The sequence below is a fragment of the Hydra viridissima genome, unplaced genomic scaffold (genome assembly GCF_058129835.1).
Source record: "Hydra viridissima isolate aposymbiotic clone 2 unplaced genomic scaffold, HvirCarnegie_v1 scaffold_10, whole genome shotgun sequence".
Classification (NCBI taxonomy): Eukaryota; Metazoa; Cnidaria; class Hydrozoa; order Anthoathecata; family Hydridae; genus Hydra; species Hydra viridissima.
This window is the reverse complement of record NW_028324309.1, coordinates 12,208,245-12,224,333: the sequence shown is the minus strand read 5'-3', so window position 1 is coordinate 12,224,333 and position 16,089 is coordinate 12,208,245. Positions and strand designations below refer to the sequence as shown.

The window sequence follows — 16,089 nt, the reverse complement described above, 5'->3', positions numbered from 1 at the left end:
ATTTATTTATATTTTGAATATTGGCAACTCAAGAAAATTTTCAAAAATATTAATATATTCTATTTTATTTTTTAATATTTGTATATAGCAAACACCAATGTTATAAGAAAAAACATACTACCTGTAGGAGGTTGTTAGTAAATAAATTTCTGTGCAATTTATTCTTAAAATATGCTGTAGAGTTTTGTCAAAAATATAAATTACACTTTTATTTGTCTTAACAATGTTTATAGAAATATTTTTAGGCAAATAAAAATGTAAATTATATTTTTTAAACAATATTTCTTATACCTATTAACTGTTAGTTAATTGTCTTTTTAAAAAATAGAAAATGCAATTTGTTTAAGGTTAATTGATTTTTTCTTTTTCTTCAGTTTTATATGGATATTTAACTTTTTTGAATAATATAAAATGGGGTGCTGCGGAAAAAATGAGCAAGAACCTATTGAGTTAATTGATCAAAATGGATCCATAAACCAGTCAGGAAAATATGGTAAAGTTTTTTTTACTAATAGATATTATACAGACAGCTATGTAATAATTATTTGTATTGTAAATTTATTTACATAAGATTATAAATTTAAAATAGATTTTAAATTTAAGGCTTGCAGTAAATCAAGAGAGAATGTTTTTATAGTGGGAATGTAAAATATTATTGACAGATTGAATTTTTGCTTACTTTATTTGCAGAGCTACAATATTTAAGAAAGATATGTTAGTTTGGTTACTTTTACAACAAAATGAAAAACTATGACTTTATTATTCTGTCATTAAAGGCCATTATCTTTGCATCTAATACTGCACCTAAAGTTTATTATCATTTTTCTGTAGGCTGATTTTTTATATAACTATTACTATTAAATTTTTTACTGAGAATCTTTGTTTTATTATAGGAAAATCAAAACCGTTTGATCGAGACTTTAAAGGGCCCATCAAAAATAGGTGAAAGAAAGATGCATTTGTTTTAATGTTTTTTCAAAATGTTTATATGAAATTTATATGTATGTATGTATGTATGTATGTATGTATGTATGTATGTATGTATGTATGTATGTATGTATGTATGTATGTATGTATGTATGTATGTATGTATGTATGTATTTAGAATCAGGATAAGAGCCTTGGCTCCATTAAACTTTTATCATATTTTTTTTGACGATTAAATTATATGTTTTTCAATGAATGTATAGAATATAAATGTTTCTCTTACAAGATTTTGGATGCTAAAAAGGTTTTACTAGCTATCATTCAGTCATTATTGAAAGTGAATAAGGAATGATATTGATACAAAAGTGGTATGTTGGTAATACAGGGTGCATCAGCTATTTGAGAACATCACGTAATGTCATCATTTCTTTATGTTACATTAATGTTTTTATTTTTTGCAGGTAATTAAAAATGATAGATAATAAATTAACACAAGGAATGAAAAGACATGCTGTTATTGTAGCATTAAAGCCAGAGCATAGTGATTTACTAATTGCACAATTTCTTAAAGTCGCCTGATCTTTTGTTTTTAAAGTTCACAAGGAGTTTGAAGAAAAAGATGGTGATTGTAATCAAGCTGCTAAACGTAAAAAGCACAAGCAATGGTCAGACACAGCTAGAACACCTGAATTTATTCATCAAGTTCAGAATATCGTTGACGAGAGCCCCAAAAAGTCAATGAGGTCCATCTCAAAAGACCTGGGTGTTTTAGAAGCAACAATTCAAAGGACTGTTCATAAAAATTTTCGCTACAAGTCTCATGTAATGTGGAGAGGCCAGTTTATGTCTGAGACTACCAAAGCTAATTGTTTAATAAGGTCTAAGAGGCTGTTAAACAAACTGAAACATCCTGCTAAGCAAGGTATGCTTTGGTTTTTTTCAGATGAGAAAAATTTTGATCAAGATTAAAAAGTAAACAGAAAGAAATGACAGATGGCTGTGTGATGACCCTTCCAAAGTTCCAACAGTCATGCACACAAAATTTCATGCAACTGTTAAGGCTTTAGGGGTTGTTAGCAATAAAGGACATGTTATGTCACCCCACATCTTTCCACAAGAACTAAGAGTCACTTCTGATGCTTACATTGAAGTCTTGGGTACTGTTGTTAAGCCTTGGATCAATACAGTAAGAAATAGAAGGCCCTACATTTTTCAAAAAGACTCTGCACCAGCACATAAGACTCAAAACACTCAGGAATGGTTGGCGGACCATTTTTATGATCACATCACTCAAACTTGTGGCCTCCAAACTCTCCATACCTAATACCGTTTGATTATTATGTGTGGGACGTTGTTGAGAGAGATGTTAATAAACATCCCTACAACACCAAAGATTCTCTGAAAGAATCCATTGTCCAAGTAATGGACAACATAGATGAGGGCCATGTCAAGCACGCTTGCAGTTGGTTTAGGTCTGGAATTGAAGTATTTGTTTTTATTTGTTATTATTTAGGTCTGGAATTGAAGTATTGAAGTAGAGGGGGATTTCATTGAATGAAATAGTTTATCTTATATTATTTATATAATTGATTTTTATTAAAAATATTTTCTGTTTGACTTTTTATCATTTATAAAAAATTAAAAATATATTCTCAAATAGTTGACACACCCTGTATATTAAAAAAGATTTGAAGCTAGTGGCATCTAATAAAGTGATGCAATTGTGCAGTGTTCAGGTTGTGAATGTTCTCATAAACCATAAATTATTAGAGAATAATTTATCAAGTTACCTCTTAATCAATTAAATTATTTCCATTATATGAACCTGAGAATTGTATTGGTATTAATACATGCATGTGTCCTATTCTTTTGGGAGGAGGTAAAGGGAAAAGAGCTTAACTTATATTATATATATCTTATATAAAATACAAAATATTAAAAATAAGAAAAAGGAAACAAAAGTTGTGTAATTTATACATTAAAATGTAAAAAGATTTAGTTTATAATAAACTTTGTACATTACAGGAGCTGCACGGATATCATTTGCTGTCTAATATTTGTTTTGTACATTGTTGGAATGCTTATAGTTGGATTTCTTGGTAAGCCTAACTATATCTAAGTCTTTATGGACTTACTCTTTTACAAGATAAATATTTTTTGATGAAGTTCTTACTAAGAAAACCCTGAAAAATTGAGTAATATCAAATTTTACCCAAATAAGTTTGGGAATCAAGGAAGTTTGGGCATCATTCTAATAAAATAAAATATAAAAGAGTCAAGAATTAATCATTTTCTGAAAGTGTATTTTTGGCCTTTTATCAATCTGCAAAGATTTAAGCTGCCATTTAAGTATTTTTTTTTATGTCTGGTTATTTTTGTTTAAAACACTACATGCAACAATTTTTTCAATTTATGCAGTTATGTAGCTTTTTCTTTTTGAAATTTATCTTTTTTCAATATATGCAGTTATTAGGCTTTTTCTTTTTGAAACTTATAGCAATACTAACTTAAAAGTGTTTTTTTTTTTAATCAGCCTTTTCATGGGGAAGTCCTGCAAAATTGTTATATCCTACTGACAGTCGTGGTATAACTATTGTTATTTTTTAATCTGATTTTATTTGCCTTATGTTTCAATAAGTTTTATTAAATACAGAAAAAAACACACTTAATATTTAAGAATATTTTAAGTATGGAGTTTTCAATAAGTAAGAATTTTAAAAGTTATATGTTTTTGAAAATAAGTTGTTAATTTATCTTTTTATTGTTTAAAGTGTTTAATATATATTTTTTAGGTAATCTTTGTGGCGTTGGTTCTTTTGTGTATGTACCTTTTTATTGAACCTTATCTATCTTTAGTTGTTTATGAACAAAATTATTTTATTTCTATGTTGAATTTTTAAATTCATTTTGCATTTAGAGGTTACTAACCCTAAAATAAATCAGAGACTTCTAAAAGCTAGCTATATTTTAATATTTTTGATTTTATAGCATTTTTTTAATGTTTGTATTAGTGATCGAAAAAACCTGTTTTACTTTGATCTGCTTGAATGCATTCCAAAATCATTAACTGACATTTACACCATCACTTCATGCAAAACAACCCAGGTCTGAGGATTTTGTCATTTTTAAAAAATTTATTCAAATTTATAAAAGAATCTCTTTTCTGAATCTTTTTTGTTTCGAAACTATCAAGGTTCATTTATATTGACAGTTTGTTTACATTAATTTTAAAAAAAAATTCTTTAGATATGTGTAAGTGAATGTCCTTCAGAAAACACATTTTATCTCACAACTAGTAAAGAGAATTTATACTGCAAGTATGAAATAGATCTTAATACAACGGTAATTGAATACGCTTTAAAATTCTAGTAATATTTAAAAGATTCTAAATATTATTGATTACTTTATCTACTTTACTTTCTTGACCTCATTGAAATACTTTATAATTATAAACCAAGTTTATAGTAAGTTACTGTAAAAGACTTCTTTTTTTTAACTTATTTCTTATTATAGGAAAAGACAATTAGTCAATTAGTAACTGAGGGTTCTTGTGCAAAATACACTCTGCAAAGCCAAGCATGTGAGTTTTTATTCAATTTAAAGCAATCCCATACCTCTAATAAAATAGTAATTTAATCATGATAGAATTAAAGATTTTCATCAACTTTTAACTTTTTTAACAAAGCTGTGGGTTGTAAATTTTCATCCTGCATATACAACACATTTCAGCCCAGCCATGTTTACAATTTTTAATTTGAACTAAGGTCATACTATCATAAGTTTTGTTTAGAGATAGAAATTCTGGTTCAGTAACTGAAAAATTGAAAAACTCTTTATTGAAAATACTTAGCTAAGTAAGTTAAAGATTACATAATGTAAAGTAAAACTTTGCATAGACTAATCTAAAATATATACACAATTTAATGTATAATGGAGATAAAAATATACATGATGTAGTTTTTTTTAAAGTAGGTTAATTTAGTTTTATGTATTGAATTAGCATATTTATAAGGTAAAACTTCTATGATATTATACAAGTTTTTTTGTTTTTTAAAATGCATTAACTTTTTGCTACATAAGATTTTTGTAAACATCTTATTTTTTAATGAAGTTTTAGGTTCTTTCTTAGAAAACTTTGCCAATATTGTTAGTCACATATACCATATACTATCCAATGACATTTACAATAGTTTTTATCAAATAGTTAGCTGTCCTGTAGTGTATCTGTTTGTTCAGAATAATAGTAAAATGTTTCAGTAGATGTTCAATCAGAAAAACACTGTCACTACTTCAAGTCAAAAAGTTATAATTGTACTTACTGCCATTTTGTGTGCTACAAAATGGTTCAAAATGTCATAAAAATTAATTCAATCTTTTAAAAATTTAACTATGATACTTATTAGCACTTTTAAGTCAATAGATAAAAGTGATCAAATATCCACAGCACTCCAAATTTTAATAAATGAGTTTTTGGACCCAAAATAATCACTTTTTGAGGATTTGGAGGATCTCTGAATTTTAAAGATATTCATGTGAAACTTTTTTTTGAACTCATATGGATCTGAATTATTGCTGGTAGTAAATCATAAACTTTGTGTTTTTTTAATTCTTTTTATGTGCCTCAAAATGTCAAGTTGACAAGTTTTCATTAAAGTATTATTTTAGAAAAATTATGATATTGTAGATAAAATAAAAATAGATCCTTTACTTATAAAAGGTATTGACTCATTAATGAAAAAAGAAAAATTAGTTTATTCCAATTGCAGTATCAAGTATATAAGCTTCCTAATATCACAGTTTGAGGTTTTTTTTTGTTCTAAAGCCTGTCATTCTTAGCAGTTCTTTTCTCTTCAAGAAGTGTAGTATAGATCTTCAAAGATTCCTTAGCTCTGTCTTAAAATCGATTTTTTCCATAATTATATTGAAAAATCTTGAGACATTAAACCACCTTAGTCTGGTACAAGCTTCTTCCTTTCTGCCAATTTCCTCTTTCATATGATTTCAGAAAGTCTCTAATTATTTCAATCTACCATTCTCCTGTGGAACTAATACAAGGGTTAACCATAAGAAAGTATTTTTGTTAATACAATTAATACTTGCTGCTATTTTGTCCCTAATTCTTGACTAATTTTACCAAAATGGAGTATCATTGGGAATCCTTTTATATCTTTACTTAAATCACTAGCCTTACTTGCCATTTCTTGTATCACCTTTTTCTCAATCCTTTAAATGTTGGTCACATAGAAAGAATATCACTTTGTGCTCTGACACTAACATGCTTGTACTAATCCTTACATGTTTTTATTGATGGAGCATGTTCCTCGTATGTTCACATGTTCCTCGTATGTTCACATGTTCCTCATATGTTCACACAGTAATTGATGTCCATTGGGTGCACTTTTCTTCAAATTAAACTAAAAATTCTGCTTCTTGGAAACTTTGCTTTGTTGACACAAAGGTTGATATGGTTAAAGTACAAGAGAGTATTGTTTAAACTTTAGCAACATGAAAAATACTGCTTTTTAGCCAAAAATGTTGAAGATAGTTACAAAATGGTTCGATGTGATCTAAATTGTTTTAAAGCATTTTGGAAGGAATGTTTGAACTTTAAAATAAAAAACTGTGTATTTGTATCATTTGCACTGTAAAAAGTATTTTAAACTTAAATGCTTTGTTAATTTTATTACATATGAAATTATTAGCATATGAAGTTATTAGCATTATTTAGTATATAGCTCTAAAGATTAACATATACATGTGTAAGATTGGATTTAATAAACTGAATTAAGGTCATTTTTTATTAAATTGATTATTTTCAGTGGCTTACAGATGTGTACCCACTGTAGTTGGAAACACTCTAAATGAGTTTTTATCAACACAGTTTGCAGCAACTAATCAAAATATCTCCTCCAGCGATGGAAAAAATTTAAACCAAGAAAATTTAAAATGGGGAACAATGTAAGTTGAAAGTTAGATTTTTTTTATCAGTAGATGATTTTTCACATGCTAGTTTGGTATTAAAATATTAGATGGCTTTCTCATTTTTGGAAATACATTAGAGTTTTATCATCTGGCTTTGAAATATACTGAGATAAGCACTTTCATAAAGGTCACAGAGGTAAATCAAGAAAGGTTTTATGATTTCAGCATATGTTTTTCACAACATTAATCTGCATAAAGGAATATTGAAACTATTGGAAAATGTATTATTTTTAAATGATTGAAGAGAGGATAGCCATTTTATTTGTGGTTTTCAAAGATTGCTTTAGACTAGACTTGCTTGATTTTTCACCTTCTAAAACAACTTTTTATTTTTGTTACCAACTCTGTTTTAACTTTAGGTATTAGAAGTAGTTTTTCTTAATTTCAATGAATTTATCTCTCCCTTCCATATACCTCTTTCCTTAAAGATGTTGTCTTTGAAAATGATTTGTTCTTAAAAGTGCTTGACTTTAATTTAGTGCTCAAAGCATCATTGTGAACTTACAAAATATTGGCCAAAGGGTAAGTAGTCTAATAAGTGTGCATTTTATTTATTAATTTTATTGTTTTGATATTTGTAATATGTTTTTGAATTATATCTGTTGTTTATTTAAATGAATCAATAATAATAATCAAGAAGCTGAATATTGTTTTCTTATAATTTGGTCTAATTTTCCTATACCAAGACCTGATTTTGATATTTTATTGTTCTCAGCCTCAACCAAATAAGTGTGGGAATAAGTAGTTATTATTTTGAGTACTTCAGTTATCAAAAAAGAAATAATTATTTATGCAAATATGATTAATATGGATTTTATGCTGAGCTACCATGACATCATTATAACTCATATACAAAAAAGTGTCTATTTTGCACTAAGAAATGTGCAATAAAAACTTCATTATGCGGTTCCCTGATGGCATCTGTTGTTTCTTTTGATACTACTTCAGTATCAGAAATTTAAGATTATGACATAGGTAATAACCTTTCTATTTGATATACTGATTAGATTTGATTAATGAAAAAATTTTGTAGGAAATTTTTTATTGAAATAAACTTTTAAGTGGTCTGAAAGAATCTCATTTAAACAAATGTGGTCATGTCTGCAAATATCTGCTGCTAGAGCAACAATTTAAACCGCCATTTTTTTCATAGATAAATGAGTTAAGAAAACTATATTCAATCCAGTTTGATTCTGTTCTTTAAAAGGTTTTTTGTTTTACACATTTTAGTTATTTAAATGGTTTCCTTTGTAGAAGTTTAAAACTTAGAACTTCTACTTCATAGTTTCTTTGAGAATTTTTTAAAAATGAATGTTTAGGTCATTTCTGACATCCAAGTGTCTTGGTACTGGTTATTAGCGTGAGTAAAAAGTTAAAGTCTTATTGGCGTCATTTTGTGTTTCAAATTATGTGTAAAAAAATTTGCAATTTGCCATGCATATTTTATATGAAATTTTTTGATGCATTTAGGGCATTTGGAATTACAATGGTTGTATCTTTAATATACATTTTGATAATGAGGTAATGTTATATGACATGTTGTAACATTCCAATACAAGTTGTACAGTTATAAATAATTCAATAGGTTATATGAGACTTAAAACTGTGTCTCATATTTTAGGTGGGTTGCTGGTTTAATGGTTTGGTTGACAACTTACCTTGTTTTAACAATTATTGGATATGGTACATTTTTTTTAAAAATTATAAAAGTTGTTCTTGAATTATTTTCTTTAATCCATTTATGTTAAATTATTCCTAAATTTATTCAAATGAACAGCAGTATTTGTTTTGCTTTTTTTGTCTGTTGGAATAAGTAACTCCAACGTTCTTTTCAGCTACATATTATTCATTCATGGAATTCAAGCGACTTGCTGCAAACGATACAACCTCGATACATTTTGAGTTTACTTCGAATCTTTCCAGCTACAAGGATATGAAAGAAACATGGTTGGCTATTGGTGGGTTTCTGTTATGTTATCTACAGTTTTTGTATAGCTAAAATTCTATCTAGAATAATGTTTTTGTTTTTTAATTTGAGATGTTTCCTTTATTCTTTATTCCAATCAGTATTTATGCTTACTTTATTCAGGTTGTATATGTGCATTTGTGTTGCTGGTGCTAATTCTTTTGCTGTTAGCTTTGCGAAAAAGGATACAAATTGCTGTTCAACTCATTAAAGAAGGTAGCCGGTATGTCTTGTTCTTTGTATTTTTGAGTTTATTAGTAAAATGTTATGGATATAGATTTTCTTCATATAACTTTTCTTTTTCTAAACGTTTTTTTTTTTTTTGTATTTTTGCAGCTTGTTTTTATTTTAGGTCTATCACTTCAATGGTATCAACATTGTTTTTTCCAATTGTTCCATGGTTTTTGCAGCTGCTTTTGTTTGCTTGGTTTGTTGTAATTCTTGTATATTTGTCTACATCAGGGAGTGCAAAATATGAGCAAGTTAAAAATTCAACTTTTATTGGTGAAGCATGTGATGCTGTAGTGAGCCAAATTTTTTGATATCTTTTAATTTTTTTTTATTGGTTTAACTATTGCATAAATTTTTTAATTAGCTATGTAATTATTGATTTGATTGTTTAATAGTTTACTAATTGTTTAAAAGTATTACAGCAGATTTAAGTTTTTAATTTATTTTTCTCTTTTGACAAGTGTTGAAAGTCCATAACATCAAACTGATAGTTTTCTGTAAATAGAACATTCTCAGAGAACAAAAATAAGAAATAACAGAATAATGATATTGCCAAATAATTTGGATATTTTGTTTAAAATAGTTGTTTGTTTTTTTTTGTTTTTTTGTCTAGAAATATTTTTTATTTTTCAGGCAGCGACAAAAGAGTTCCTTGATATAAATAAAACTATCTCTTGTAATTTTGTTGTTTATAACACTGATAAGTATGCTGTGATTCATTTTTGGCTATTATCATAGATTATTTTATAGACCTTTTAACATATGATCTAATTTTTTGTAAGTTTAAAATACCATCAAGTACTACTTATATATTTTTAGTAATATACTTCGTCTACAAGTCTTTCATTTGTTGGGATGGTTTTGGTTGTTAAATTTTATTATTGCATTTGGACAATGTTCGTTAGCAGGAGCTTTTGCATCATGGTACTGGGCATGGGATAAAAATAAGGTAAGGATAAGAATATATTTTTTACAATTAATATGACTTATCTTAATAAGTATTATTATCAGTAATATTGTTATCATCTAATTTAGGATGTCCCTTCTCTACCTCTTTTGATGTCTGTAGGCAGAACACTAAGGTATAATTTATACTAAGAATTGTGATATAAATAAACACACAAGTTAAAGTGTTAGTATTACATAAAATATTTTGCTCTAAAAAATGGACACTTGTTTAAAATGGATTTTTTTAAAAACAGATATCATACAGGCTCATTAGCATTTGGCTCTTTGATCATTGCTATTGTGCAACTTATCCGTGCAGCTCTGGAGTATATTGAGTATAAGCTTACAGGTGTGATTGGTTCTTAAGATTTCAGAAATTATCATCTTTTAACTTTATTTGATTTTTTGTGAATAAACTATAAAATAAATTTTTTGTATAAGTGACACTCATGTGCTGCATCAAAGTTCAAATATTTAAATATAGTTCAAATATAGTATTTTATTTTAAGGTCGCGGTACACAACCAAGTCCAATTACCAAATTCTTTTTAAAGTAAGAGTTTCTGTCAGTTAATTATATTCCAAATAATATGTTATTTACTACCTAAATATCCAAATTTATACTTAGTTAAAATGCATTATTCTTGATGTTTTTAATGTTTTTAGATGCTTGAAATGTTGTTTTTGGTGTTTGGAGAAATTTTTGAAATTTCTGAATAAAAATGCCTATATTGAAGTAATACTCTATTCTTTTTTTATGTAAAACTATATGAACAGTTTTTTATGTAAGGCTTGCTTGTTTTTTATTTGTAAACTTTTTTGTCAAATTGTTTCTCTTGATTTTTTTTTTAAAGCATTTTGTTTTATTATGACAATGATCTTGATCATAACTTCAAAAAACTCAAATTTTACAAATGGAATTAGTTAATTTTTAAAAAAAAGTTATAAAAACTAATTTTTAATTTTTCAAATTTTTGTGTATTTATCCTGATCTACCTAATTAATTATTTAAAATTTTAGACAGCATACAGGAGCATTTTAGACAGAACAATTTTAGACAACATGCACAACCAACTTATATTACAGACATAAACAAAATATCAAAAAATTTGGAGTTAAACTGTTGGGACTGAGGTTTAACATATAAGATTGACATATAAGATTATTGAATTGTTTGGTAAAAGTTTTTTTGTATCCTATTATGTGTTTTAAAATGATTTTTTGAAAATATTTTATTTAGATTGCTGTTTATGGAAAAAACTTCTGTGTTTCAGCAAAGAATGCATTCATGCTTCTAATGAGAAATATTTTAAGGTACTTGACAATCATTCAGTTGCTTCAGGAATTTTATTTTACAGTCTCTGCTTTAATAGTTAACTTTTGATTTTATAGAGTGGTTGTTCTGGATAAAGTAACAGATTTCCTACTATTCATTGGAAAACTGACAATAACTAGTGGAATGGGTATTTACTTAAAACAATATTTTTTTCAATAGAGTTTCAAGAAATAGATTCTTTTACTTTGAGATCTTGGTTGTTTCAGTTTATTTTAATGTATTCAAAAATATTTTTTTAGCCTAATGCAAGTTTAATTTTAATGCAAATTTATTATTTTAGGAATTGCAAGTTTTTACTTCTTTCGTAAAGAAACAAACATGAATTACTATTTTACTCCGATAGTGGTACGTAATTATTTTAAAGTTGATTGCAATGGATAATTAAAGTCTGTAGTAGCAAGTGTTTACTTAAAGATAGTAGGTGCTGTTTTAAATTATTGACCCCAGGGTGCTCTGGAATATGTTCATGGGGTCAAAGCTTTTGATTTTCTAAAATCAAAAGCCTTAAACCAGAATATTGTTTGTTATCTATATCCTATATTTATTTGTATATTATCTAATTCCATAAATGTATAGCTATTATATTGCTACATAATTAAGTGCTCACTGCATTTTCTGTTTTGAAAAACTAGTAGGGCTGTAGTTGTGAATGTATTTATCAGGGTATGACAGTAACTAAAATCACTAGTGCTTTTAATTTTAACTTTAATTTGCTTATTGAAATTAAATTCTATTAAATATAAAAAGTAAATATTGAATATGACCTCAAATTTTCTTAAAAATGCATTTTTTAAAAAAAATTAATGTAGAATGAAAACTTGAAGCTGAATGAAAAAATTTATTAAGAAAAAGTCTTTAGAATTACATTTACCACATTTTTGTTCAATATCTCTTCCCTCAGCATCAATCATAGCTTCAGGTTGACTCCTGAACCAGGAACAGGTGGTTTAGATATAATCTTTGGGCATCTTGTCAACTCCCTAAAGGCTGCTATCTTAATAGCAGCCTTCAGGGAGTTGACACTGTTCTGGGAAAAGTCTGAAGATTCAGGAAGCCATAACTTGTTTGACAGTGTTTTAGGAGGTCCTCCTGAAACCACCTCTGGGTCTTCTGGAAGTATGTGAAGGTGGTCCATCCTGCTGGAGCACAATATTGTCATCTGGAAAATTTGATTGGTTTTGACATAGTTCTCCATGGTTCAAATGTCCTATTGGTGTCGACTTTCCGACCAGATTTAATGAAAACCAGGGGCAATTTGAAACCATCAAAAGAACTCAGGCCAATCATCATAACTGAAGCCAAATGTTTGTTTTGAATCCATAATTTACATGCTCTGGGACTTCCTGGACTGGTTGATGACTAATAAAACAATTGTTTCCATTGTTTGAGAAAGAGTCAACAGTAGAAAAATTTTTATCTGAGAAAAGGATGATTGTTGGTCTCTTCTTCAGAAGGATCAGAAGTTTCTTTGATCTTTCAAATTTTTTTTCTATGATACTTGGGGAAACTAGGCTTTTCTTAATCTTGGCGCTTGACTTTGCCTTCATATCCTTTCTGACTACATTTCTGATGGTTTGTTGACTGAAAGATAATTCTTTAGTTATTTTCATCATTTAATGTATTGGATTCCAAGAAATTTGACCCTTGACTGCCTTGAAAGGAACATTTTTTTTAAAAACTCCAAACTTTTTATGAAATTAACGGTCACATACGGTAGGTTTTTAAAAAGCAAATGTCACTTTTAAATTGCTCATGGAATAAAAAAAATCTTTAAACGAAGAATACAAAACAGCATAAAAATATCAAGTAATTTCTTATAAATAATATTAGTATGCATTTTCTTTTTTTTTTTAAATATTTCTTAGGGTTATGCCCATCACCATTTTCTATAGGATCAACATTTTTTAAATTGGATAGCCTGCACGGTATTTTTTTTTATTCCATGTACCTTTTTTCTTTCCAATCAAATTGGTACCACTGGGTTCAATATATAAAATTTCTGAATGCTTTTGATTTTAGAAGATTTACAAAACATTTCCATTGCTACTTCTTTTGGCAAATTTATAGACCCAACATGGTTTATAGTATATCACTGTAATTTTTGGTGTTTATGTTATCTTTTTTGTGAAATTCAACACAAATTGAGACACAAATTTATTATGCAGACAAAGTTCTGGATTATATTTTATAATCCAGAACTTTGTCTGTATCAGCTGAAATAAAAGGTATTCCTTAAATGTAACAGAGTTAAGAATTAAGTCCACATTGTTCTGCCATGCTCCATCCATAGCTACCATACAATTTAAAATAATTTTTATTTGTGAAACTAAGTTGATTTTCTTTAGGCTTTAACCACTTCCTTCTCACAGTGTTCATTGAATGTTCCAAGCAGTTTTTTTAATTTGTTTTTGGTATAAACCTTTTTAAGGATGTGTGTCTAAAATACTTTGCAAATTCTGGATTTTCAAGAGGTGGAATATATCTTTTTAAAGCATAGTTTAAACTGTGAAAAAAAGGTTTTATCTGTTTTAAAGGGTGTTCATCGAAATTTTTTTGTGCATTGTTGTTGCAGATTTTTAAGAAGTTTATTTTACAATTGATGCATATTTTTTATTATTTATAAGATTATCTAAAAATATTGTTATTATCTATAAGATTATCTAAAAATATTGTTATTATTTATAAGATTTTCTAAAAATATTGTTATCATTTATAAGATTATCTAAAAATATTGTTGTTATTTATAAGATTATCTAAAAATATTGTTGTTATTTATAAGATTATCTAAAAATATTGTTATTATTCATAAGATTATCTAAAAATATTGTTATTATTCATAAGATTATCTGAAAATATTGTTATTATTCATAAGATTATCTGAAAAGGAAGGAGAAATTTTTTATGATTTTACAAATAATGGAGAACAACTATATTTTTACTTCAGTGGTCATTGGTTGTATTTTTTGTTTAGGGTTAAAATCTGACCCAGTTCTTCTAATATCAAATCATTATTTGTTTTGTGTTGGCATTTATACTTTTGAGAGTAGAAATAAGAGTTTTAGAGTTTTCAGGAATTACTGAAGGTGTTTCTTTAGACAGCTTTATAATAAACTAATATTTTCATTTATTTGTAACATTCAAGTAATCTAAAACCTATTTCTTTTTCTTTTGTATGCGGTTCTTTGTTTCTGTTGTCATTATAAAATTTAATTCTCTTTTCCGTTTGCTTTTTGATTCTCGACAAAAGTCATTATTCAAATTATTTCCATACGGTCTATCTTACACTATCCAAAATATGAAAAGAAAACCGAGGTTTTTAGGGTTACTCCTTCCACTTTTTAATCTTATTTAGTAGAGAACTATGGATTGTTCACAGTTCAAGTTGCAGTGGTAAAGAAATTTCTCGTAAAAATTTCTCGTAAATGGAAGAAATGTTTAACAGAAAAATAAGAGTTTTAATCTTCTAAAAAAATTTCAATTATCTAGGTGAAAGAAAGCGTTATTCCCGCAGATCAAAGACAATATGATATATTATAAAATAGTTACCTAAAGCTTATAATATAAAACAAAGAGAAATATTATTTTAGAACCAAGTTTTTACGTTATAGTAGCTGAACATAAATAGCTTTGCAACATCATCTGACATTCTAAAGTTGTTAAATAATTCCAACGTGTATTAATGTTATGCCAAACTCTAAGAAAGCAGATATTTAATAATATAGTTTTATCGCCATACTTTGAGTTTCTGATTTTCTTAGTTTTTTTTAACTTTTTGTGTTGCTAATCAAACTTCGTTTGTTTAGATCATAACTATTGGAGCTTGGGTTGTATCAAGCGCTTTTTTTGGAGTTTATGAAATGGCTATCAACACAATATTCCTTTGTTTTCGTAAGTGCTTTTTTTAGAACTTATAATCTTAGAATTTCATTCTAGTGGAACGATCGTCACTTGATTTAAATCATTGGTTTTAATTTCGATTCTTTATGATTATGAGTTTTTTTTTGTGAATATAGTGGAAGACTGTGAGAGACACGATGGTTCTCCAGAGAAGCCATATTATATGTCTAAAAAGCTAATGAAGATTTTAAATAAGAAAAACAAAAAAGTAGAAGACGAATAAAACTTTAAAACATTTTTGTTTGATGCCCTTTCGATGAGGAAATTTCATTTTTTAGGGAATGCTTGGGTGACGAAGGCAATATTCATAAGTTATTTTCTTTTTCTAATTCCTTTTACTATTCCACTGAAAAGAAATCTCCTAATCTGGCTTTGTAAACATTTTTTATGCAAAAGCAATTTTTTAATAAAAAATATATGGGTTTAATTTGATAAATAATTTATTCGATTTGTAATTGTGAATATTGTTTTTTGTACATGTATATATACTTTAATTATTAAAAACTATTAACATTTTTCTTGCTTGACCAATTCTAAATATGAAAAAAAAAGAATTGCTCGCCACGGTAATGTTAGACTTTCAATCTCAAACTAACTTTAAGTCAACATGTTTCTTGTTCCGTACGTTTGTTCTTAAAATACTTGAATTCTAATCAAAACCTCTTTTTCAAAGCATTATGAGTAAACAAAAATTAAAACACTAATAAAAACAGCAAAAACTTTAGATTCACAGCAAATTTTTACTGTAAAAAGATTGTCGAACAATATTTATCGATTATTATAAGTTATAACTGTAAAAAAAA

At 27.2% G+C, this 16,089-nt stretch overlaps 1 protein-coding gene across 1 annotated transcript; it reads left to right on the top strand.

The window, feature by feature from the left end:
* Nucleotides 1–340: 340 nt before the first annotated feature.
* LOC145181390 (choline transporter-like protein 4) lies at nucleotides 341–15,790 on the top strand. The gene is made up of 27 exons (XM_090099780.1): nucleotides 341–493; nucleotides 894–942; nucleotides 2,953–3,026; nucleotides 3,461–3,511; nucleotides 3,720–3,747; nucleotides 3,939–4,032; nucleotides 4,174–4,269; nucleotides 4,441–4,507; nucleotides 6,747–6,885; nucleotides 7,389–7,431; nucleotides 8,229–8,269; nucleotides 8,380–8,430; nucleotides 8,531–8,592; nucleotides 8,745–8,867; nucleotides 8,999–9,098; nucleotides 9,228–9,399; nucleotides 9,740–9,810; nucleotides 9,926–10,055; nucleotides 10,142–10,188; nucleotides 10,309–10,403; nucleotides 10,564–10,606; nucleotides 10,720–10,789; nucleotides 11,294–11,367; nucleotides 11,446–11,516; nucleotides 11,670–11,734; nucleotides 15,193–15,277; nucleotides 15,403–15,790. The coding sequence occupies exons 1-27, from the start codon at nucleotides 412–414 to the stop codon at nucleotides 15,507–15,509; spliced, it is 2,130 nt and encodes a 709-aa protein (XP_089955906.1). The 5' UTR covers nucleotides 341–411; the 3' UTR covers nucleotides 15,510–15,790.
* The last annotated feature ends 299 nt before the right edge of the window (nucleotides 15,791–16,089 follow it).